This window comes from Gorilla gorilla, chromosome 1 (genome assembly GCF_029281585.2).
Source record: "Gorilla gorilla gorilla isolate KB3781 chromosome 1, NHGRI_mGorGor1-v2.1_pri, whole genome shotgun sequence".
Taxonomy (NCBI): domain Eukaryota; kingdom Metazoa; phylum Chordata; class Mammalia; order Primates; family Hominidae; genus Gorilla; species Gorilla gorilla.
In genome coordinates, this window is record NC_073224.2 from 124,448,353 (window position 1) to 124,475,144 (window position 26,792).

Sequence of the window (26,792 nt, forward strand, 5' to 3'; positions counted from 1 at the left end):
CGTGCAGAGGACCAGAGGTGCCAATCTTGGAAATGCAGAATAGCTGGGAGATGGGGAGGCACGGACCATGGAAGTATCCTCTGGAGACTCATGGTGAAGAGAGCAAATGAATGAAGTAACTGGCAGAAATTAGAGGTCCTGGTAGAACAAAATAGAATCCCACAATGAGAACATACACCATGTATGTCCCCCAAGGAAGACAGTATCTCCTAAAAACTCCAGAAAAATCACTTTGGGCAAGCACCTTATATCTAGTAATGCGATCCATGTATCAAGACCGTGAGAAAAGATTATTAAACATGCTAAACTCAGCGAGACCTGATTCCCTCATGAGGACTCTGTTAAGGATGAGTACCACTCAGCAAGTGATGACTGTGACATTCACTTTTGAATAGCTCATGAGCGTTAATATATTTCATTGTGGTTCTAAACCAAAAACCAAGGTAGGGGCAAGATGATAATCACAGAATGTCACCGGTATATGTTTAGGTTCAAATACTATTATGAGAAGTGGCAGGTAAAGGAGGTAGGAAAAAGAAAACACATCATGTAATTGACTGTTGTATGGAAATATTTGATGCTGAAAGTTATAATTTAAAACTATAAACCAAATATTAGAAGTGTATCTAGTTCAAAGGGAGGAAAACCATCAAAAACATTTTTAGTGCAATATTTAACATGAGCTATACAACCCTTCCTAAATGCCAAAGGCACACACAGACACACACACACACACACACACACACACACACACTCACGAAGAATACAAATGACTAGAACCAAGAAATGTAAATACATTCTGCTACGTATGGTAAACACAGCCTACAATGTGGAAGAGATTAGAAAATAAACATGGAAATGAAATGTTTTTATTAATTCGCATCAGTACCCACCAAAACCAATCAGCATAATCAAATATTATAACACTGAATGTAAAAAACAATCCAAAAGTCCAGAGTGATAGGCAAAAGGTTTTAATTGTATAGATTAAAATTAACTTCAGACAAAAATTAAAACTCAGGCAGAGAATGTTTTCTTCTTTTTGCAACAGCAGACACTAGTAAAAACAAAGGCACAGTAAAAATTGAGACCCAAAATTTCCAGTGTAGAGATATGAATATCATAATAGACACAGGCAGGGATGATTAATAAATGATAAAATGTTTAGAGGATGATCATTAGAATACAGGATATTTATACTCTTGAAAACCGCTTTCCCAAGTACTTCATTGTAAGTAAGGTGTCTCTAAAAGGGACAGATCTCCTAGATCCCTCCTTAACCAAGTAACCAGTCCTGATATCATAATGGTGATGGACAAACTAGACCTTCTCTGCCCACAGATGGGCTGAGGTTGGAAACTCACAGCATTGTCTCTGCCGTGTTCCCGGCAAAACGTTTAGGCTGAATTTAATCATGAAGACATTTTCAGACAACTTCAGAATGTAGATCATTGAGCCAGACAGCTGACCTGTCCTCTATAAACAAGTCCATGTCACCACCATCCATGACAACAACAAAAAGATGAGGAAATATTTGGGGTTCAAAATAACTAAAGAAATGCAGCTACATTATCTTTTTACTTTTTTTGAACCCAAAATATCTCTTCTCCTTTTTGTTGTGTGATTTGTGGTGATACGGACTATGTGAAGGAGACAGGTCAGTTGTCCTGCTCAGTGTTCTACATTCTGCAGTTGTCTGGTGATTACCTCCTATGAAACTCAGGCTAAGCGTTTTCTGCAAGAACATGGCATTGTTCATATTCTGCACAGGCAGAGTCCTGGGTGACATGCTGTCTCCTGCCAGTGGACCTCCTGACTCCTGTTCTCTACAAGATGGAATTGAGAGGAGCAAGGCTAAGGCATCCCAATGCTGTTTGTCCATCTAGCTGTGGTCTTCCTAAGTAGTGACACCAATTGGAGGCTGAAGGACTGTGGCTTCTCTAACCAAAGGAGCCTAGCGGGTTAACAATTGTCAAGAGCAGTTGGTGGTTCTGAAATACAATCCTCAGCCAAGGATCCCTCCTGTGTTACAGATGGATCAGCTAAAACAAGCCAACACTGAAGACACAAAGAATGAGGTTAGGTTCATTGAAACCAGGGTAACACCTTTGGATGAGCTAAACAAAAGATGACACTGACCTTGAGCAGATATAGAAGCTCAGAGACATGCCTGCAAAATGAAATCCCTGAGGAATTTTGTAGCTACCCAGAGATACGTGGTTCAAATTAAAATGTCTGACTGATCACTCCCGGCATGTGCTGCACAGTTATGTGAATGTGTCACACCTAACGTGGGTCCATTGTCTTCAGACTGAGCACAGGTTGCCACTGGCATGGTCTGAGAATAGGCATAGAGCCATGCCCACTGACCCATCCTATGTCTGGGCTTCCAAATGGAACTATACTTTCATTCAAATCTTCATGTGCCTATAGGTCCTGCCTGCAGGAATGACATCTCTCGGCTGAGTAAGGGCTGCTTATTGTGGGAATATGACTCCCATCTGGAAGACCAGGTGGAGACTTGTCACCATCAAAGTAAAAAACTTATTGTCCACGTCAAGGGCGAAGCTGATGTGCTGTTCCTCAAATGAGTAAAACACACTGCTGTAGTGCTGGAATGAGTCAGGTAGTTCAAAGTACATTGATGGAGTCGAATAACATCTATCCAGTGAGTCCTGCAAGACTTCAGGCTCTTCCACTTCCATCAGCACGCCATTGAGCCTGGAAAAGGACACAAAACTAAAGAAGCAGCCAGGGAAAATCAGACACCACAGAGCCCCACTAGATTTCAGAAGTAACATAAGGAAGTGGTTAGAAAAGAAAAAGGATAGATCCATTAATGAGGTAAAAAAAAAATTATTGCCTTTATGTTGGGATAGAACAGGGCCAGGTAGAAAACAATGAAAGAGAAAGACAGAGAGAGAGAGAGACAGAGACAGAGACAGAGACAGAGAGAAAGTGAGCTAGTGAATTGGCCAGGTGACATACTGGTAAGGGAGTAAAAGGACACTCTTGAGTTAGTGCCCTCATGACACACAGCAAACTGTGATCATGAAAAGAGTGAGCTCATAGTTTTCCATAAAATATGCTCAAAATTCGATGCAGTGGCCATGAGAGCACAGCTTTTGAAGTATGGTCGACCTATGGTACATTAGTAAGTGATAAGGGGAGGAAGAAATGGAAACCTAAACATGTACTGCAATGAAAACCAACAGCAATGACAGTAGGAGTAATTCAGCCTTCGTTGAAAACACGACATCAAACACACTCTGGTTTCCCTGAATCTGTTGCCTCCAGGTGTTAACACAGAATTAAGCATCCACAATTGCTGAAAGTTACCTGGGGCATGGTGGGTTTTGATCTTCTTCCCCTTCTTTTCTTCCCCTTCTTCTTTTCTTCTTTGATCTTCTTCCCCTTCTTTTCTTCCCCTTCCCTTTCTTTTCAATTTCTGCAATAAATTCAGACATGGACAGACACATTAAGCTGATTCCCCTACACACATAACAATTCACTGTCTAAATCCTCACACAGGGACCTCAGGCTCCTCAGCATAAGAATAGGAGACTGTGAGAGATATATTTCAGGAGGCCTGAAGGCTCGTCATGATAGAAATTCCTCGGTTTTTCTCCCAGAAACTATGGGTAAAATGTCCCTATTGTAGTAGATCGTTATCTCAATATCATTTATCCCAAGTTTGTGCAAACAGTTATGACATATTTTTCCAATCAATTTAAAGCAAATACCCTCAAATGATTTCTAGGAGAAAAACTGCAATATTTAGCCCTGTCTCATCAAATAATCAGATTGTTCATGGTTGTGAGGACTTCAGACACTGAAATTAGAGTGAAAAAAGGAAATCTACAAACCCTTGAGTCAAAATCATAGTTCTCTGAATTTGTCACATCTGCCCAGGTCCAATGTCATCAGAGTAGAATCAGAGTGCCACAGGCATGGCCTGAGACTAGGAAGAGAGCCATGCTGACTGACCCATCCCATGTCTGGGCTTCCAGGTAGAACTAGAGTTTCATTCAACCTACATGTGCCTATAGGTCCTCACTGCAGCAATGACATCTCTCAGCTCAGTAATGGCCACTTGGAGCAGGAATATGATCTTTATATGGAAGACTCAGTGGATCCTTATCACCTTCATAGAAAGGTACTCACCTCCCACGTCAAGAGAAAAGCCAACATGTTTTTCCTCCAATGCATAAAAGGAACTTCCATAGGGCTGGCAGGAGTCAGGCTGTTCGAGACAACTGGAAGGAGTTGAATAACATCTATCCAGTGAATCCTGCAAGACTTCAGGCTCTACTACCTCCAGCAGCTCCCTGCTGAGCCTGGAAAAGGAGGAAAAAGTAAAGAATAAACCAGGGGAAATCAGACACAACAGAGCCCCAACTAGGTTTCATGGGTAGCATAAGGAAGTGGTTTAAAAAGTAAAAGGATAGATCCATTAATGAGGTAACAAATTATTGCCTTCATGTTGGGACAGAACAGGGCCAAATGGAAAAGAATGAAAGAGAAAGACAGATAGACACACACACACACACACACACACACACACACACACACACACAGAGAGAGAGAGAGAGAGAGAGAGAGAACGAGCTCAGTGAATTGTCCAGGTGACACACTGATGAGGGAGTAACAGGACACTCTGAGTTAGTGCCCTCAGGACACACAGCATACAGTGATCATGAAAAGACTGTGCTCAATAATTTTCCATAAAATGTGCTCAAGTTTCCATGCAGTCACCATGAGAATACAGTTTTTGAAGTCTGGTCCACCTACAGTAGGTTAGTAAATGATAAGGGGAGGAAGAAATGGAAACCTAAATATCTACTGCGATGAAAACCAACAGCAATGTTAGTAGGAATAATTCAGGCTTGGTTGAAAAGATGTAATCGATAATGTCAGCCCGCTCTGTTTTCCCTGAACCAGGAGTCTCCAGATGTCAACACAGAAGTAGCTGTTCACAATTGCTCAGTTACCTGGGGCATGGTGGGCCTTGGTCTTCTTCCTCTTCCTGGTCCTTTTTAATTCCTGCAATACATTCAGACAGGGACAGACAAAATAAGCCAATTCACCTACACCCATAACAGTCCACTGTCTAATCCCCACACAGGGATCTCAGGCTCCTCAGCATGAGAACAGGACAATGTGAGAGATATACTTCAGGAGGCCTGAAAGCTGGTCATGATATTCTTTGGTTTGCATCTCAGAACCAAGGGTGAAATATCCCTATTCTGGTAGATCGTTATCCCAAAATCATTTATCCCAAGTTTGTGCAAAGAGTTATGCCTTATTGTTCCCATCAGTTCAAAGAAAATGCCCCAGATGATTTCTAGGAGGAAAACTGCAGTATTCAGCCCTGTCTCATCAAACGCCCAGCTCGTTCATGGATGCAAGAATTTTAGACACTGAAATTAGAATGAAGGAGGAAATCTACAAACCCTTGAGTCCAAATCATAGTTCTGTGAATTTTTTACATCTGCCTGGGTCCAGTGTGCTGAGAGTGGGCTCAGGTTGCCACAGGCATGGCTGGAGACTAGGAATAGAGCCTTGCTCACTGACCCATTTCATGTCTAGGCTTCCAGCTGAGACTACAGTTTCATTACAACCTATATGCACCCATAGGTCCTGCCTGCGGCAATGACATCTCTCGGGTCAGTAAGGGCCACTTGGAACAGGAATGTCACCCCTATCTGGAAGACCAGGTGGAGGCTTATCACCTTCATAGTAAGGTACTCACCGTCCACGTCAAGAGCCAAGCCAAGGTACTGTTCCTCCAATGAGTAAACAGCACTTCTGTAGGGCTGGCCTAAGTCAGGCAGTTCAAGATAACCTGAAGGAGTTGAATAACATCTATCCAGTGAGTCCTGCAAGATTTCAGGCTCTTTCTCATCCAGCAGCTCCCTGCTGAGCCTGGAAAAGTAGGAAAAAGTAAAGAATAAGCCAGGGGGAATCACAAACCACATAGCCCCAGCTAGATTTCATGGCTAACATAAGGAACTGTTTAAAAAGAAAAAGGACAGATCCATTAATGAGGTAATGAATTATTGCCTTTATTTTGGGATAGACCAGGGCCAGGTAGAAAAGAATGAAAGAGAAACACAGGGAGAGGGAGAGAGAGAGAGAGAGGAGAAAGTGAGCTCAGCGAATTGGCCGGGTGACACACTGATGAAGGGGTCAAAGGACACTCTGAGTTAGTGCCCTCGGGACACACAGCGAACAGTGATCATGAAAACAGCGGGCTCAATAATTTTCCATAAACTTGCTCAAGATTCCATGCAGTTGCCATACAGCCTTTGAGGTATGGTCAACCTATAGTAAGTTAGTAAATGATAAGGGGAGGAAGAAATGGAAACCTAAACATCTACTGCAATGAAAACCAACAGCAATGTCAGTAGGAGTAATTCAACCTTCGTTGAAAACATGAAATTGAACACACTCTTGTTTTCCCTGGACCTGGCATCTCCAGGTGTCAACACAGAATTAAGCATCCATAATTGCTCAAAGTTACCTGGGGCATGATGGGTCTTGGTCTTCTTCCACTTCTTGGTACTTTTCAATTTCTGCAATAAGTTCAGACATGGACAGACATATTAAGCTGGTTCTCCTACACACATAACAATCCACTGTCTAATCCTCACACAGGGACTTCAGGCTCCTCAGCATGAGAATAGGACACTGTGAGAGATATTCTTCAGGAGGCCTGAAGGCTGATCACGATAGAGATTCCTTGGTTTTTGTCCCAGAAACTGTGGGTAAAATTCCCTATTCTGGTAGATCGTTATCCCAATATCATTTGTCCCAAGTTTGTGCAAATGGTTATGCCATATTTTAACAATCGATTTAAAGCAAATGCCCCCAAATGGTTGCTAGGAGAAAAACTGCACTATTCAGCCCTGTCTCATCAAATACTCAGATTGTTCATGGTAGCGAGGATTTTAGACGCTGAAATTAGAGTGAAGGATGAAATCTACGGGATCTACAAAATTGAGACAAAATCAGAGTTGTGTGAATTTGTCACATCTGCCCAGATCCAACATCTTGAGAGTAGGATTAGGGTGCCACAGGCATGGCCTGAGACTAGGAAGAGAGCCTTGCTCACTGACCCATCCCTTGTCTGGGCTTCCAAGTGGAACTAGAGTTTCATTCAACCTTCATGTGCCTATAGGTCCTCCCTGTGGCAATGACATCTCTCAGCTCAGTAAGGGCCACTTGCAGTAGGAATATGACCCTAACCAGAAGACTCAGTGGATCCTTATCACCTTCATAGAAAGGTACTCACCATCCATGTCAAGAGTGAAGCCAACACGCTGTTGCTCCAATATGTAAAAGGCACTTCTGTAGGGCTGGCATGAGTCAGTCAGTCCAAGATAACCTGAAGGAGTTGAATAACATCTATCCAGAGAGTCCTGCAAGACTTCAGGCTCTTTCTCATCCAGCAGCTCCCTGCTGAGCCTGGAAAAGTGGGAAAAAGTAAAGAATAAGCCAGGGGGGAATCAGAAACCACACAGCCCCAGCTAGATTTCATAGCTAACATTAGGAAGAGTTTGAAAAGAAAAAGGACAGATCCATTAATGAGGTAACAAATTATTGCCTTTATGTTGGGATAGACTAGGGCCAGGTAGAAAAGGATGAAAGAGAAAGACACACACACACACACACACACACACAGAGTGAGCTCAGTGAATTGGCCAGGTGACACACTGATGAGGGAGTCAAAGGACACTCTGTATTTGTGCTCTTAGGACACACAGTGAAAAGTGATCATGAAGAGCATGGCCTCAATAATTTTGCATAAAATGTGCTCAAGTTTCCCTGCAGTCACCATGAGAATACAGCTTTTGAGGTATGGTCAACCTTCACTAGGTTAGTAAATGATAAGGGTAGGAAGAAATGGAAATGTAAACATTTACTCTAATGAGAACCAAAAAGCAATGTAGTAGGCATAATTCAGACTTGTCTGACAAGACAAAATCATTATTTTCAGCATGTACTGTTTTCCCTGGACTTGGCATCTCCAGGTGTCAACATCAAATTAACTGTCCACAATTTCTCAGACTCACCTGGGACCTGTTGCCTCTTGGTCCTCCTTTTTCACTTGATCCCACCGATGTCCTGCAAATAAATTCAGATGGGCCCTCTTACATTAAGCAGTTCTTCCTTGCACACAGAAACATTCCTCTGTCCAATCCTAACAGAGGGACATCAGTCTTGTCAGTGTGAGAACAGGAGACTTTGAGAGAAATATTCCAGTAGGCCTGAGGTCAAGTCTTGAGAAAACTGGCTTGGGTTCTTTCATGAGCCTTGGGCACAATTACCCTGTTTTGGAATGTTATCTTCCCTATGTGCTCTGTCCTAGGTTTGTGTACACAAATGAGCAATTTTTTCCCCAATAAATTGTAGGCAAATAGTTTTAACACCTCATAGGAGAGATACTTCAATATTAAGCTTTCTCTCATCAAATACCCAGAATTTGATAATTTATGAGATTGTGGACACAGAGATTTGATGAAGGGGTGCAATGTACCAGCTCTTGAGTCAAAATGAAACTTGGTTCTACACAGAAGCATCAGCTATTATGGCTTTTGTGGGTGAAAAGTCAGCCATTTATCTAGAAAACATACCAGGAACATGACGGACAGATGAGCTAAAACAAGCGAACTTAGGAGACACAGAAAATGGGAATAAATTCAGTGAAACCTGAGTCACATCTTTCACTGAGAGGTAGACAAGGGTGACACTGGCCTTGGGCAGGTAAAGAACCACACAGACATGCTTTGGGAACAAAACTCATAAGGAATTTTGTAGCTGGCAAGAGACATTTAATTCAGATGAGCTGATCTGACAGACAACTCCTGGGCATGAGCTGCATAGTTTGGTGTGAGTTTGCCACACCTGCCTTGAGTTCAATGTCGTGACAGTCAGTCCAGGTTGGCATGGGCATGGCCTGAGACTAGGAAGAGAGCAAAGTTCACTGACCCACCCCATGCCTGTGCTTCAGACTCGACTCCAGAGTGATTGAAATCTATGTTGATATATAGGTTCAGCCCACAGTGATGGCAAATCTCAGCCCAACAAGGGGCACAAGGCCCAAAGATTATGGGGTCTACCTGGGCCATGAACTGGAGCTTTATCACCTTCACAATGGAGTACTCACTGCATATGTCAACAGCCATGCAGACTTGCTGTTCCTCTAATGAGTGAAATGTGCTGCTGTAAGACTGGTACGAGGCCAACATTTCAGGAGGAATTGAGAGAGTCGAATAACCATCATCCCAGGACTCCTGGGGGACTTCCTCCTCTTCAGACTCCTGCAGATTCCTGATGAGCCAGGCAGGACAGGGATGATAGAAGATTTAACCAACAGACATTAGACAACAAAACCTCCCAGATGATCTGATGGGAGACAGAATGGAGTGGTCACAGAAACCAAAGGCATTTTTCCTTCAAGAGAAATAAAACTATCCTTCTAAATACAGGGTGGAGGGTGACTGCTCTGGGGACAGAGCAAAAATGGGCAGCATGTGCTCAGTACATTTGCCACAGATGAGCCAACTCAGGGCACCCAGACTCTCCCTGTAAACTACCATCATGACTTGCAGCACAGAGAACTGACACAGGGCTTCAACTACTTCGCATAAATTGGGTTGAATTTTACACGCAGCATTCAAGCGAAGAGAGTTCTTGACGCAGTGCAGACACAGATCTTGTGTATTAAGGGCCCCATTTTCCCAATATTTTGATATAATATATTTACTTTTTCAATTTCTTTTCTTGCAAAAATACTAGCCAACATACTACCAACAAGTAGGAAGAAAGCATATATACATCTCTCCCTGGATTTAAACACATGGGAGAGAATAGGCGACACCAAGAAATCCCTGTTTGAGGGTCTGGAGTGGACTTCCAGCAAACGCCAACAGACCTGAAGCTGAGGGACCTGACTGTTAGAAGGAAAACTAACACAGAGAAAGGAATAGCATCAACATCAACAAAAAAGACATCCACCCCAAAACCCCATCTGTAGGTCGCCATCATCAAAGACCAAGGGCAGATAAAACCACAAAGGTGGGGAGAAACCAGAGCACAAAAGCTGAAAATTCCAAAAACCTGACATCCCTTCTCCTCCAAAGGATCGCAGCTCCTCGCCAGCAATGGAACAAAGCAGGATGGAGAATGACTTTGACGAGCTGACAGAAGTAGGCTTCAGAAAGTCGGTAATAACAAACTTCTCTGAGCTAAAGGAGGATGTGCGAACTCATAGCAAGGAAGCTAAAAACCTTGAAAAAAGATTAGACGAATGGCTAACCAGAATGAACAGTGTAGAGAAGACCTTAAATGACCTCATGGAGCTGAAAACCATGGCACGAGAACTACGTGATGCATGCACAAGCTTCAGTAGCCAATTCGATCAAGTGCAAGAAACGGTATCAGTGATTCAAGATCAAATTAGTGAAATGAAGCGAGAAGAGAAGTTTAGAGAAAAAAGAGTAAAAAGAAATGAACAAGCCTCCAATAAATATGGGACTATGTGGAAAGACCAAATCTACGTTTGATTGGTGTACTGAAAGTGACGGGGAGAACGGAACCAAGCTGGGAAATATTCTTCAGGATATTATCCAGGAGGACTTCCCCAACCTAGCAAGGAAGGCCAACATTCAAATTCAGGAAACACAGAGAACACCATAAAGATACTCCTCGAGAAGAGCAACCCCAGGACACATATTTGTCACATTCACCAAGGTTGAAATGAAGGAAAAAATGCTAAGGGCAGCCAGAGAGAAAGGTCGGATTACCCACAAAGGGAAGCCCATCAGACTAGCAGCAGATCTCTTGGCACAAACCCTACAAGCCAGAAGAGAGTGGGAGCAATATTCAACATTCTTTTTTTTCTCCATATGTATAGTTTTCCTTTATTATTTTTTGTGTGTATGTATATATATATATATTTTTAATACTTTTAGTCTTAGGGTACATGTGCACAACGTGCAGGTTAGTTACATATGTATACATGTCCACATTGGTGTGCTTCACCCATTCACTCATCATCTAACATTAGGTATATCTCCTAATGCTACCCCTCCTCCCTCCCCCCACCCTACAACAGGCCCCAGTGTGTGATGTTCCCCTTCCTGTGTCCATGTGTTCTCATTGTTCAATTCCCACCTGTGAGTAACAACATGCGGTATTTGGTTTTTTGTCCTTGCAATAGTTTGCTGAGAATGATGGATTCCAGCTTCATCCATGCCCCTACAAAGGACATGAACTCATCATTTTTTATAGCTGCATAGTATTCCATGGTGTATATGTGCCACATTTTCTTAATCCAGTCTATCATTGCTGGATATTTGGCTTGGTTCCAAGTCTTTGCTATTGTGAATAGTGCCGCAATAAACATATGTGTGCATGTGTCTTTACAGCAGCATGATTTATAATCCTTTGGGTATACACCCAGTAATGGGATGGCTGGGTCAAATGGTATTTCTAGTTCTAGATCCCTGAGGAATTGCCACACTGCCTTCCACAATCGTTGAACTAGTTTACAGTCCCACCAACAGTGTAAAAGTGTTCCTATTTCTCCACATCCTCTCCAGCATCTTCAACATTCTTAAAGAAAAGAATTTTCAACCCAGAATTTCATATCCAGACAAACAAAGCTTCATAAGTGAAGGAGAAATAAATCCTTTACAGAGAAGCAAATGCTGAGAGATTTTGTCACCACCTGGCCTGCCTTACAAGAGCTCATAAAGGAAGCACTAAACATGGAAAGGAACAACCGGTACCAGCCACTGCAAAAACATGCCAAATTGTAAAGACCATTGACGCTAGGAAGAAACTGCATCAACTAACGGGCGAAATAACCAGCTAACATCATAACGACAGGATCAAATTCACACATAACCATATTAACCTTAAATGTAAAGGGGCTAAATGCCCCAGTTAAAAAACACAGAATGGCAAATTGGATAAAGAGTCAAGACCCATCAGTGTGCTGTACTCAGAAAACCCATCTCACATGCAGAGACACACATAGGCTCAAAATAAAGGGATGGAGGAAGATCTACCAAGCAAATGGAAAGCAAAAAAATGCAGGGGTTGCAATCCTAGTCTCTGATAAAACAGACTTTAAACCAACATATATCAAAAGAGACAAAGAAGGCCACTACATAATGGTAAAGGGATCAATTCAACAAGAAGAGTTAACTATCCTAAATATATATGCACCCTATACAGGAGCACCCAGATTCATAAAGCAAGTCCTGAGAGACCTACAAAGAGATTTAGACTCCACACAATCATAATGGGAGACTTTAACACCCCACTGTCAATATTAGACAGATCAATGAGACAGAAGCTTAACAAGGATATCCAGGACTTGAACTCAGCTCTGCACCAAGCAGACCTAAAAGACATCTACAGAACTCTCCACCCCAAATCAACAGAATATACATTCTTCTCAGCACCACATCACACTTATTCCAAAATTGACCACATAGTTGGAGGTAAAGCACTCGTCAGCAAATGTAAAAGAATGGAAATCACAACAAACTGTCAGACCACAGTGCAATCAAATAAGAGTCCAGGATTAAGAAACTCACTCAAAACCACAGAACTACATGGAAACTCAACAACCTGCTCCTGAATGACTACTGGGAAAATAACAAAATGAAGGCAGAAATAAAGATGTTCTTTGAAACCAATGAGAACAAAGACACAACATACCAGAATCTCTGGGACACATTTAAAGCAATGTGTAGAGGGAAAATTATAGCACTAAATGCCCACAAGAGAAAGCAGAAAAGATCTAAAATTGACACCCTAACATCACAATTAAAATAACTAGAGAAGCAAAGCAAACAAATTCAAAAGCTAGCAGAAGACAAGAAGTAACTAAGATCACAGCAGAACTAAAGGAGATAGAGACACAAAAAACCCTTCAAAAAATCAATGAATCCAGGGCTGGTTTGTTGAAAAGATCAACAAGAAAACCCTGTTTGGCTAGTTCACCTGGCTCATCTGATGGCAAGTTCCTATCTTGAGAGGACTATGAAATTAAAACCAAAACAAGTGCCACAAATAACATACAACATTGTAAATCAGCACAATTTGTAGCTGGGTGAATGGAAGAAATAGTTCTATTCATCACTTCCTCATTTTCCCTAAATCTACAATCTCCAGATGTCACTACTGAATTAACAGCCAACAATTCCACAACATTACCTGGGAGACACTGGCCCTTTTTCTTCCTCTTCCTCATCATCACTTTCATTTTCTGTAAATAAATTCAGAGAAGCAGGTCACATTAAGCAATTTATACTTCACATATGACCAAATCACTGTCCAGTCATAGCACAAGGACATAACTATTCTCAGTGCAAGAATAAGGATTCTGACAGGAATATTCTAGGGTGCCCTAGATTAACTTTGGTGAGAATTAGATGACCCTGCTTTCCAGACCCACAGGCCAAAATCTCCCTCTACGTGTAGACCATAATGCCATATTCCCTGCCTGAGTCAAAGTTAAACTAAATTTTTTCCCCAAAAAAATCTCCAAAAATTGGTCAAACAATTTTCTAAGAGTGTTGCTGCAATACGGACTTATATCACCAGGTAACAGGGACATTAAATGTTTAGGGGCATCTATACATGAAACACGACTGATAGATAAATTTGAACAACTCTTGCTTTAAAAAGAATCTGTGATTTGGGAGGCCAAGACAGGTGAATCATTTGAGGTCATGAGTTCAGGACTACCCTGGCCAATATGGGGAAACCCTGTCTCTACTAAAAATACAAAAATTAGCCAGATGTGATGTTGTGCACCTGTGGTCCCAGCAACTCAGGAGGCTGAGGCAGGAGAATCACTTGAATCTGGGAGGCAGAGGTTGCACCAAGCCAAGATGGTGCCACTGCACTCCAGCCTAGGTGACACAGCAGGACTCCATCGCAAAAAAAAAAAAAATCTACGATGCTACAAAGAAACATTGGATCAGCCATTGCATTGACAGGGTGGAGAACCAGGGTCCAGCCTTGCTTTAAGGAAATATATCAGCAAAGTAAAGAAGAACTTTCCGTCCTGATTTCAGGGTGACTGTGCAGCTAAGCAAGCTGACTTAAAGGAGATCCAGATGAAAGCTGAGAGCAGTGAAGCCTGGGGAACAATATTTCCAAATACAAAGGCAAGGCTGCCAGCTTCCTTAAACAGGCATAGAAACTCCATGGACATTGTTCAGGGACAGATGACTTAATCACAGATGACAAGAGATACTGAATTGAAGCTAGGAGGCCTGACAGATACTGCCTGTGCACCTCCTGCACTCAGGTGACTATGAGATTGTCACACTTGCCTGGGGTCGAGTAACTTGATACTGGGGACTGGCAGACAAAGGCATGACATTAGCTGAGAAGGACAAAAAAACTCCCTGATATCTGTTTAGAAACCCATCATAGTTTTTTATTCAAATGAATTTGTGTTTATAGAGCCTGTCTTCAGAGTTTATCTTCCTCAGCCTAGAGAGAGGTATGCGACACAAGGAAAACAGAGGCTACCTCGGATAATGTGTACAGCATCCTCCCATTCAACATGAGAGGATGAGCCAATGAGAGTTGAGTCGACTTTGTCTTCCTCAAATGTGATTTTGGTTTTCCTATGTGGCTGGTTGGAGTCATAAGGGCCATGGCTATTTGAACAAGTGATGGCACATTCCTCCAGTGAGTCCTCAGGGACTTCCTTTTCTTCAGCCTTCTGCATCACCCTGATGAGCCAGGTGGGACAGAGATGACAGAAGATTAAACACAGAGGGATTGGACCCCAGGGAGTCCTAGCTGGTTTTGACAGGCGACATTAAGAGAGTGGTCCCAGAAAGCAAAATGGAGGTTCCCATTAAAAGGGAACATGCAATCCTGTTCTCTCTGCAACAGAGCATGGCTGCCATGGGAACCAGAGAGGAAGAGAGCAGCTGCTGTTCATTGCACTGGACAGATAGGAGCTGAGGAGGATGAAGACTCAGCTATCCCTGTACGGTGCAGACATGACACTTGGCACACATAGAGAAACATGACAGCTGCCGCACCCTGTGTCTAAGCTGGGTTATATTTCACATACTGTGGCCAAGCGAATGCAGGTTTTTGGCCCATCATAGATGACAGAGAGGGTGTGCCTCCTAGATATTCTTCATATGTTACCATCCATTAATTGTTCCTGAGTATTCAGTGTTACCTGGGGGCAGACGATTCCTGCACTTTCTCAGCCACCTCAACTTGAACATCTTCATCGTCATCGTTGTCATTTTCTGTAAATACAGAAGTGTTCGTTCAGATATTTCCCAGTTCACAGTCTGGAAGCACAGTCAGCCCAATGTGCAACAGGGACATGAACATCTAGGCATGGGTCACCGTTCAACTGAAAACTCTCATGTTTTATCTTTAACAGAATGCCCTGGCATGGTTTCCTGATCCATCAGGCAATGCATTTCTGATCTAGAGGGCCACCATCAAGATGTGGCCAAATATTGAAAAGACCTTTTGCTTCCCATATCACTGGAGGCTTGTGCAGCCTCTCTCTGGACTTTGGCAGCTGTCTCCCCCATCCTGCCAGATCTGATTCCCAGGCACAGGCTTGGTGTCCTGTCACAGTTTGCATTTCAAACCTAATTCTTTCTCTTAGAAGCAGACAAACTTGTCCCACAGTCCTCTATGCATCAGAAGATTTCAAGCCTCCAAGTGGCTTCTGCTGTGTTATTCAGGGACATTCTATCCATGGGGAGTGCTCCAGTCTGAAGCACTTCCTACCACAAAACGCCCCCACATCAAGTGCCTTCTCCAACATCACACGGTGAGGGGCTTCATCTCATTTTGGAAAGCAGTTGTAAGTGTTCCCACATTTGAATGCTTCAGACCCTTGCAAGAGACAATTTGTCTGCCATGGAGAGAGAGAAACTCAGGAAGGACAAGTCATTCACTCACCGACAGTTACTAAGAACATTGCCAAAAAGACAGCCTGGGAACCTTCATTCTTAGTCCAGAGTTCTTTTCACTCTAACAAGCCTGCTCCCATCGCAGCCTCCTTCCTGTCCTTTAAAACTAGACAGATGCTGCCTCTTGCTCCAAAGACCACCTTCCATCAAGGAAGGAGGGACACTTGCAATATTGTGACCTCCAACCCCATGGGTTTCCCATCTCCTTTCTTACCCAGGAAGTCCTGGTCATGTCATGGCCACATGAGCTTAGTGGAAAAAAACACCATTGATACAACTGTCATTGTGAAAGTATGGAGGTCTGGAGCCTCTCATAAGCCTGGGGTTTTGGGTCATCAGGGCCTATGGCCACATTACCTGGGCTGAGCTTTTGGACAAGGTGCTGTGCCAGTCTACACCCCTCAGCCAGCTGTTCTTGGAGGTCCTGCCCCTGGGACTTGTCTGGCTCATCCGGAGTGAGGAGGGCCTGGAGATGCTGATTCAATGAGTGGGAGGCATCTCTCCCTTCCCGTAACTTCTCCCTTAACTGGGTCAGCTCTCGTTCCTGAGAGTGAACCAGGACTTTACATTGCCTAAGGTGAGACGGTAGAGAAAATTTAAGAGTGGAAAGGGTTGAGTGATCCGTTCAAATATTGCAACAGAGATTTCTGAGACAATGTCCTCAAGGAGACCTCCAAGCAGAAGGTCAGCACATGTTGAAAGGAATGTCTGTGGCCAAGAGAAAGAATAGAAAATGGTTTACAGGCTTCCTCTGTATCAGAGAGGGCTCCTGCAAGATCCTCGATGATGTTCCATTCATCTTTCCCTTCTGTAAACAAAAGTAGGTGTCTTCCTAATTCCGTTTCAAAAAGACATCCTTTCAGTTCCTCACTCTGGCCATGGACATTTCCATGTGAAAATACACATGGTGCATCTTGCGGCCATTAGATACAAAGCCATGTACAGAAATGAGGCCAGGTGCAGATGGGGTGAATTGAAAAGATGAAAGAAGAAAAGAATGACAGGTTCGAGAAGGCAACATTGATTGAGTGAAGAATGAGAAGCCGCAGTCAGTCAGGAGGTGATTCTCACTAAGGGTAAGTGGGGTGGTGATGGCACACCATTTTGAGTATACTGAATGCTGCTGTGTGGTTCACACTCCTTTGGTGAATTTTGTGTTATGTAAATTTCACATCAACAATTACTTGTTTGAAAAAGAGAAAACAAGGCTCTGAGAAACAACTGCAACCCATACATTTTTATTATCCTTCTTCTCTGTTTGATAAATATTTGTGTGTAGCAAGCCTGCCATGGCAATTCCTGCCCTTCCCGTGGCCCAGCTTAGCTCTTACGTCTCCCCAACGAGCTGCTGTACTTCAGAGATTTACACACCTGCTCCCCTGCCTGCCCCCATGGGTTCCCCTCACCTGAGCTCCTCAGCTTGCTTCAGCTTCTCTGCAAGCTTCTCCTCCTTGAACTGTCGCTCATTCCTCAGCATAGATTTTATGAGGTCTTTGCACTCTTCATATTCTGAGAAAAGACAGACACGCCTGCATCAGTGGAAGGCTGGACATGCTGCTGTGGTCATTGCCTACAGGGCAGGAGCCAGGTCCATCCCAAGGACAAAACTCTCCCCAGTACCAGGGTCTAGACAGGGATTTCCACGTCTTTACTCTTCAGTCTCCTGACTTTCTGGCATCTGATCCTCCAAAATTTAGAGATGAAGAAAGAGAACCTCAAGGGCACATCAAGGAAGTTGACAAGATGATTCAACCACAACAAAGTGGAGTCAGAATTCACAGTCCCTGAGGTCTGACTCTGAATGTGGGGCCACTTTCCCATGCCTTGCAGCCTCTCCTCTAAAACACTGCACTGGGGCATGAAGGAGTGATTTCTTGTACAGTCGGGAAGGCCCCTAGGACTATGGGACTGATGGTTTCCCTTTTACTGGGAATTTCAAGGACAAGTATGCGAAAGATTTTTAAAATCTTTGATTTTTAAATCATATCTTCAGTTATGATTTTAAGAATCATATCTGAAGCATAAAGTGTGACACATAACACCATAAGGCCATGAAGGAATTATGCCCAAATGTTAATAAAGTTTGTGTTAACTTAGAAACAGCAGAATGAAGAACTAATACATAGTGTTTACTGTGTGCCAATAAATGTTCTAGGAGATTGACAAGAAATAGCTCATGTAATTCACTGCAGCAATTTACAGAGGTAGGTATTATTGTAGTACCCTCTGAACAGGTGAGGAAACTGAGGGACAGACAAGACAAGCAACTTGGATGGAGCCCAGGAGACAGGCCCACTGTCCCTGCTCTGTACACTGCACTGCTACCTCCACACATTCTCGGGTGCGATCTTTCTTCCTCTTTAGGAACAAGACTCTGTGCCCCAGGAAGCAGGACGTCACTCTCACCAAGCTACTCTCTGCTTTTTATTCTTATTTTTATTTAACATTTTTTTTTTTTAACAGTCCTGACCCGTCACCCAGGCTGGAGTGCAATGGCAAAATCTTGGCTCACTGCAACCTCAGCCTCCTGGGTTCAAAGGATTCTCCTGCCTCAGCCTCCTGAGCAGGGATGATTACAGTCACCTGCCACCACGCCCATCTACTTTTTGTATTTTTAGTGGAGATGGGGTTTCTCCATGTTGCCCAGGCTGGTCTCAAACTCCTGACCTCGTGCTCTACCCACGTCAGCCTCCCAAAGGGCTGGGATTACAGGAGTGAGCCACCATGCACGGCCCCTACTCCCTGCTCTTGATGCTGTCACTTATAGATAGCACAGGTTCTATTAGGAGCAGACTCCTCTTGAAGCCCCTTAGAGCGGGTACTGGCTACTATCACCAAGTTTCCCTCAGAGTCACTAGAACAGAGCTTTGCCTATTGGGCCTCAACAGAAACTTGAACTGAATAAAAGTTCACTAGTCTCAGACATTTAGAACAACAGACTAGATGTTATTTGTCTGCAGGATCTTATATGGTACAGAGAGGATTCTTGAAAACATGATTGAGCCTCTTGGAGAAAACAGGCCATTCTGTGCCTGTGTCAGAAATCAATAAATGGCAGTTTAACTCTAGTCCCACCCCCACCTGACTGCAAACATGGAAAGTTGCTAAATACTTTGGTACCTCTGTCTTCCAACTTTAACAAAATGTTAAAATACTCATTTCTGTTTTCCTAGAAGTATGGGGAGGATGACATTATTTTTGATGGAGAGAGCACTTAGTTTCTCAGAGAGAAGACAGGACTTCATTCATCACTTTCGTGATGGTGAGCCTATAGATCTTACTGTATTTGTTCTGCTGCTTGGCCAGGAAGCAGGCCACTTGAGTTACAAAACATTTCTCTTTGAGGTTTCTGAACTGCTGTTTGTTCTCTGCCAGCTGGGGGCGCAATTTCTCATTGATTTCTAGAATGTTCATCTCTGCCTTCTCGCTGGACAAAGGGCTGGCTGATACCACCATGCTGACATTTGTGGCAGAAGAGGTGGGGCCAGGGACTGGGGAGAAGAAAGGCAAACACATGATGGGTTAAAAACTGGTGAAATCAAATAGGCTTAATCAGGACTGAGGGATGTCACTGGCAGCCTTGTCTACTTATTTGAAGATGTTGTTTCCCTGGTTTCACTCTTGTCATCTCCAGTCTTGATCTCCTTTAAGTCAACTTGTCTTAGCTATGCAGTCACCTTGAAACCAGGACATAAACACTTCTACACTTTTCTTGCTTATGAGTTTCTATAAAGCAAGGCTTGGCCCTGAGATTTTTACCCCATGAGTGGCCAATGTTTCTGTGTAGCACAAAAGATTTCATTTTGCTTTTTTAATTTTTTTCTTTTTTGGTTTTTTGTTTTTTGTTTGAGACGGAGTCTCACTCTGTCGCGCAGGCTGCAGTGCAGAGGCACAATCTCAGCTCACTGCCACCTCTGCCTCCCGGGTTCAAGCGATTCTCATCCCTCAGCCTGCCAAGCATCTGGGATTACAAGCGCCAAGTAACATGCCAGCTAATTTTTGTATTTTTAGTAGAGATGGGGTTTCACCATCTTGGACAGGCTGGTTTCGAACTCCTGACCTCAGGTGTTCCACCTACCTCAGCCTGCCAAAGTGCTGGGATTAAGATGTGAGCCAGCGTCCCTGGTCAGAGACTTACTTTTTTTTTTTTTTGAGATGGAGTCTCGCTCTGTCTCCCAGGCTGGAGTGCAGTGGCACAATCTCGGCTCACTGCAAGCTCCGGTTCCTGGGTTCATGCCATTCTCCTGCCTCAGCCTCCCAAGTAGCTGGGACTACAGGCGCCCACCACCACGACCAGCTAATTTTTTTTTTTTTGTATTTTTAGTAAAGACGGGGTTTCAATGTGTAAGCCAGGATGGTCTCGATCTCCTGACCTCGTGATCCACCCGCCCCGGCCTCCCAAAGTGCTGGGATTACATGTGTGAGCCACCGCGCCCGGCCGAGACTTCTTATTAATAGCTAAGACAAGCCAATGAAAAGGAGAGAGAGTCTAGCCTGAGAGGAGTGAACGAGGGTGGGAGGATCGTCTCAGCCGATCCTCCCACCTAAGTCTCCTGAGCAGTTGGGACTATAGGCACGCAGCACCATGCCTGCCTAATTTTTTGTATTCTTTGTAAAGATGGGTTTCACCATATTGTCCAGGCTGGTCTTCAACTCCTGAACTCAAGTCATCCTCCCACTTGGGCCTTCCAAAGTGCTGTGATTATATGTGTGAGTCACAGCACCTAGCTCCATCCTAGTTTCTGACTAAAACAATAACAATATGTGTATATACAGCCTGTCCTCAGAATTGATCTTCCATAGCCTAGACAGAGGTATGAGACATAAGGAAAATAGAGGCTACCTGGGAGAATGTTTAGAGCATCCTGACATTCATCATGAGAGGATTCTCTGTCTACAACCAGAGTTGAGTTGACTTTGTCTTCCTCAAATGTGATTTTGATGTTCTTGTGAGGCTGGTTGGAGTCACAAGGGCCGTGGCTATTTGAACAAGTGATGGCACATTCCTCCAGTGAGTCCTCAGGGACTTTGCTTTCTTCAGCCTTCTGCACCTCCCTGATGAGCCAGGTGGGACAGAGATGACAGAAGATTAAACACAGAGGGATTGGACCCCAGGGAGTCCTAGCTGGTTTTGACAGGCGGCATTAAGAGAGTGGTCCCAGAAAGCAAAATGGAGGTTCCCTTAAAGAGGGAACAGGTAATCCTCTTCTCTCTGCAACAGAGCATGGCTGCCATGGGAGCCAGAGAGGAAGAGAGCAGCTGGTGTTCAGTGTACTGGACAGATAGGAGCTGAGGAGGATGAAGACTCAGCTATCCCTGTATGGTACAGACATGACACTCGGCACACATAGAGAAACACGACAGCTGCCGCACCCTGTGTCTAAGCTGGGTTGAATTTCACATACTGTGGCCAAGGGAATGCGGGCATATGGCCCATCATAGATGCCAGAGAGGGTGTGCCTCCTAGACATTTTCATATGTTACCACCCATTACTTGCTCCTGAGTATTCAGTGTTACCTGGGGGGAGATGATTCTAGCACTTTCTCAGCCTCCTCGACTTGAACATCTTCATCCTCATCTTCGTCATTTTCTATAAATACAAAATGTTCGTTCAGATATTTCCCACTTCACATTCTGCAAGCACAGTCAGCCCAATGTGCACAGAGACATGAACATCTACGTATGGTTCAGCATTGTACTGAAAACTCTCATGTTTTATCTTTCACAAAATGCCCTGGCATGGTTTCCTGGTCCATCGGGCAATGCATTTCTGATCTGGAGGGCCACCATCAAGATGTGGCCAAATATTGAAAAGACCTTTTGCTTCCCGTGTCACTGGAGGCTTGTGCAGCCTCTCTCTGGACTTTGGCAGCTGTCTCCCCCATCCTGCCACAGATCTGATTCCCAGGAACAGGCTTGGTGTCCTGTCACAGTTCGCATTTCAAACCTCATTCTTTCTCTTAGGAGAGGACAAACTTGTCCCACAGTCCTCTATGCGTCATGAGACTGCACAGGCCCTCCATGTGGCTTCTGCTGTGTTATTCAGGGACATTCTATCCATGGGGAGTGCTCCAGTCTGAAGCACTTCCTACCACCAAATGCCCCTACACCAAGTGCCTTCTCCAACACCAAACGGAGAGGGGCTTCATCTCATTTTGAAAAGCACTCGTAAGTGTTCCCATATTTGGATGCTTCAGACCCTTGCAAGAGACAATTTGTCTGCCTTTGCAGATGGAGAGAGAGAAACTCTGGAAAGATAAATCACTCACTCACCGACACTTACTAAGAACATTGCCAAAAAGACAGCCTGGGAACCTTCATTGTTAGCCCAGAGCTCTTTTCACTCCAACAAGCGCCCTCCCATCACAGCCTCCTTCCTGTCCTTTAAAACTAGATAGATGCTGCCTCTTGCTCCAAAGACCACCTTCCATCAAGGAAGGAGGGACACTTGCAATACTGTGACCTCCAACCCCATGGGTTTCCCATCTCCGTTCTTACCCAGGAAGTCCTGGTCATGTCATGGCCACATATGTGTAGCAGAAAAAAACCCCGCTGATACAACTGTCATTGTGAAAGTATGGAGGTCTGGAGCCTCTCATAAGCCTGGGGTTTTGGGTCATCAGGGCCTATGGCCACCTTACCTGGGGTGAGCTTTTGGACAAGGTGCTGTGCCAGTCTACACCCCTCAGCCAGCTGTTCTTGGAGGTCCTGCCCCTGGGACTTGTCTGGCTCATCCGGAGTGAGGAGGGCCTGGAGATGCTGATTCAATGAGCGGGAGGCATCTCTCCCTTCCCGTAACTTCTCCCTTAACTGGGTCAGCTCTCATTCCTGAGAGTGAACCAGGACTTTATATTGCCTAAGGTGAGACGGTAGAGAAAATTTAAGAGTGGAAAGGGTTGAGTGATCCGTTCAAATATTGCAACAGAGATTTCTGAGACAATGTCCTCAAGGAGACCTCCAAGCAGGAGGTCAGCACATGTTGAAAGGAATGACTGTAGCCAAGAGAAAGAATAGAAAATGGTTTACAGGCTTCCTCTGTATCAGAGAGGGCTCCTGCAAGATCCTCGATGATGTTCCATTCATCTTTTCCTTCTGTAAACAAAAGTAGGTGTCTTCCTAATTCCGTTTCAAAAAGACATCCTTTCAGTTCCTCACTCTGGCCATGGACATTTCCATGTGAAAATACACATAGTGCATCTTGCGGCCATTAGATACAAAGCCATGTACAGAAATGAGGCCAGGTGCAGATGGGGTGAATTGAAAAGATGAAAGAAGAAAAGAATGACAGGGTCGAGAAGGCAACATTGATTGAGTGAAAGAATGAGAAGCCGCAGTCAGTCAGAAGGTGATTCTCACTAAGGGTAAGAGGGGTGGCGATAGCACACCATTTTAAGTATACTGAATGCTGCTGTGTGGTTCCCACTCCTTTGGTGAATTTTGTGTTATGTAAATTTCACCTCAACAATTACTTGTTTGAAAAAGAGAAAACAAGGCTCTAAGAAACAACTGCAACACATAACTTATTATTATCCTTGTTCTCTGTTTCATAAATATTTGTGTGTCGTGAGCCTGCCATGGCAATTTCTGCCCTTCCCCTGGCCCAGCTTCATTCTTACTTCTCCCCACCGAGCAGCTGTACTTCAGACATCTACACACCTACCCGCCTGCCTCCCCCCACGGGGTCCCCTCACCTGAGCTCCTCAGCTTGCTTCAGCTGCTCTGCAAGCTTCTCCTCCTTGAACTGTCACTCATTCCTCAGCATAGATTTTATGAGGTCTTTGCACTCTTCATACTCTGAGAAAAGACAGACACGCCTGCCTCAGTGGAAGGCTGGACATGCTGCTGTGGTCATTGCCTACAGGGCAGGAGCCAGGTCCATCCCAAGGACAAAACTCTCCCCAGTACCAGGCTCTAGGCAGGGATTTCCACATCTTTACTCTTCAGTCTCCTGACTTTCTGGCATCTGATCCTCCAAAATTTAAAGACGAAGAAAGAGAAACTCAAGGGTGTATCAAGGAAGTTGACAAGATGATTCAACCACAACGAAGTGGAGTCAGAACTCACAGCCCCTGAGGTCTGACTCTGAATGTGGGGCCACTTTCCCAAGCCTTGCAGCCTCTCCTCTAAAACACTGCACTGAGGCATGAAGTAGTGATTTCTTGTACAGTCGGGAAGGCCCCTAGGACTATGGGACTGACGGTTTCCCTTTTACTGAGTATTTCAAGGGCAAATATGTCAAGGACTTTAAAAATATTTCATTTTTAAATCATATATTCAGATATGGTTTTAAGAATCATATCTGAAGCATAAAGTGTGAGACATAAGACAATAAGGCCATGAAGGAAATATGCCCAAATACTTTACTCGTATGACAGGCAGCATTAAGATTTAGATTAGTTTGTGTTAATTTAGAAACAGCAGAAGAGGAACTAATAGATAGTGCTTACACTGTGCCAATTAATGTTTGAGGAGATTGACAGGAAATAGCTCATGTAATTCATTGCAGCAATTTACAGAGGTAGGTATTATTGTAGTACCCTCTGAACAGATGAGGAAACTGAGGGACAGTCAAGACAAGCAACTTGGATGGAGCCCAGGAGACAGGCTGAGGGTCCCTGCTTTGCACACTGTACTGCTGCTTCCACACATTCTCGGGTGTGATCTTTCTTCCTCTTTAGGAACAAGGGCACAAGCAGGACTTCACTCTCACCAAGCTACTCTCTGCTTTTTATTTTTATTTTTATTTATCTTTTTGTTTGTTTGTTTTTTGACGAGTCTTGCCCTGTCACCCATGCTGGAGTGCAATAGCGCAATCTTGGCACACTGCAACATCTGCCTCCTGGGTTCAAAGGATTCTTTGGCCTCAGCCTCCCGATTAGTGGTGATTACAGTTGCCCACCATGACGCCCATCTACTTTTTGTATTTTTAGTGGAGATGGGGTTTCTCCATGTTGCCCAGGCTAGTCTAAAACTCCTGACCTCGTGCTCTGCCCGCCTCAGCCTCCCAAAGTGCTGAGATTACAGGAGTGAGCCACCATGCACGGCCCCTACTCCCTGCTCTTGATGCTGTCACTTATAGATAGCACAGGTTCTATTAGGAGCAGACTCCTTTTGAAGCCCCTCAGAGCAGATACTGGGTACTATCACCAAGTTTCCCTCAGAGTCACTAGAACAGAGCTTTGCCTATTGGGCCTCAACAGAAACTTGAACTGAATAAAAGTTCACTAGTCCTAGACATTTAGAACAACAGACTAGATGTTATTAGTCTGCAGGATCTTATATGGTACAGAGAGGATTCTTGAAAACACGATTGAGCCTCTTGGAGAAAACAGGTCGTTCTGTGCCTGTGTCAGAAATCAATAAATGGCAGTTTAACTCTAGTCCCACCCCCACCTGATTGCAAACATGGAAAGTTGCTAAATACTTTGGTACCTCTGTCTTCCAACTTTAACAAAATGTTAAAATACCCATTTCTGTTTTCCTAGAAGTACAGGAAGGATGAAATTATTTTTGATGGAGAGAGCATTTAGTGTCTCAGAGATAAGACAGGACATCATTCATCACTTTCATGATGGTGAGCCTATAGATCTTACCGTATTTCTTCTGTCGGTTGGCTAGGAAGCCGGCCAGTTGAGTTACATGAACTGCTGTTTGTTCTCTGCCAGCTGGGGGCGCAATTTCTCATTGATTTCTAGAATATTCATCTCTGCCTTCTCGCTGGACCAAGGGCCGGCTGATACCACCATGCTGATGTTTGTGGCAGGAGAGGTGGAGCCAGGGACTGGGGAGAAGAAAGGCAAACACGATGGGTTAAAAACTGGTGAAATCAAATAGGTTTAATCAGGACTGAGGGATGTCAGTAACTGAAATTCTTAACTTACTGTTGTGAAAAATGTGATCACTCCCCACAGCACTTTAGGATCCTTCACCACAAAAACAAGGTTCGAGGTGCCTGAACTCAGAGCTGAAAGCACTGCCAGTAGCTCAGACTCTGATAAGAGTGAGGTAGATTGTGGCCAGCGTGCCAGGCAACCGTCTGCAGTTGCAATAACAGAATTAGAAGGTGGGGGTGTCATGGAATCTTAGGAGCCCTGCATTCCAATTGCCCAGGCTTTGCTGAAACACAGGCACCCTAGTCTCACCTGAGGTCACCACCAATGGGGATCATTCTTTCAGCATTCACTCTCAGTATTCGTGTACCCTTGTGACAATTCCACAGACCCACGTCTTTCCCACTACATCTAAGCATATTCCTCACTGTTTATCTCTTGTCTGTACAACATCATCAAGGCAGAAACAGTTTCCCAAGAGGTTATATTTTCTTAATGGTAGTCATGAAGTCACCCCACCTGCTCTCAGTTAAAACAGAGCTTAAGGCTTTTCCACAGGTGTAAGATATCAAACTTTTAGCCTGCCCTGATATCCTCTGGGTCTTCTGCAGTTTTTTCTGTATCCACTAGAAAGTGAATGAATAATTCATTTTTTTAAAATGTTTTCTTTCCTGTCTCAGTATTCTTGCTGCTGCATCCCATTGTTATGTTGATTTCTTCTTTCTTACTGGGGCACCTTCTTGGGTTTTCATTACATTCTAGACCAGTTTGACATCCCTACGTCCAAAGCTCTTCCTCTATGTGGGTTGATTTGTTTTTTAATGTCACTGAGCACTACATTTTATACTTGTCACTTATAGATGTCATTCTAGTGTCACAAGACCTCTTTTCAAGGTATCAAGTGATCAAAGTCATTTATATAGAGGTCTCCTGAAAAAATGTGTGACCATCTATCTTGGGAAGTTTTGTAAA

General features: G+C 43.9%; 1 protein-coding gene across 1 annotated transcript; it reads right to left on the reverse strand.

The window, feature by feature from the left end:
• Positions 1–853: 853 nt before the first annotated feature.
• On the reverse strand, positions 854–26,132 carry LOC115934004 (neuroblastoma breakpoint family member 1). Its single transcript, XM_063698357.1, is given in 22 exon segments — positions 854–2,721; positions 3,340–3,448; positions 4,165–4,337; positions 4,992–5,043; positions 5,753–5,925; positions 6,524–6,575; positions 7,295–7,467; positions 8,076–8,127; positions 9,170–9,333; positions 13,234–13,285; positions 14,563–14,768; positions 15,233–15,305; positions 16,347–16,561; positions 17,396–17,498; positions 19,271–19,480; positions 20,833–21,044; positions 21,508–21,580; positions 22,632–22,846; positions 23,682–23,784; positions 25,584–25,631; positions 25,634–25,771; positions 25,872–26,132. Coding segments are annotated over 21 exon segments (2,805 nt in total). The 5' UTR covers positions 25,737–25,771; positions 25,872–26,132; the 3' UTR covers positions 854–2,477.
• Positions 26,133–26,792: the final 660 nt, after the last annotated feature.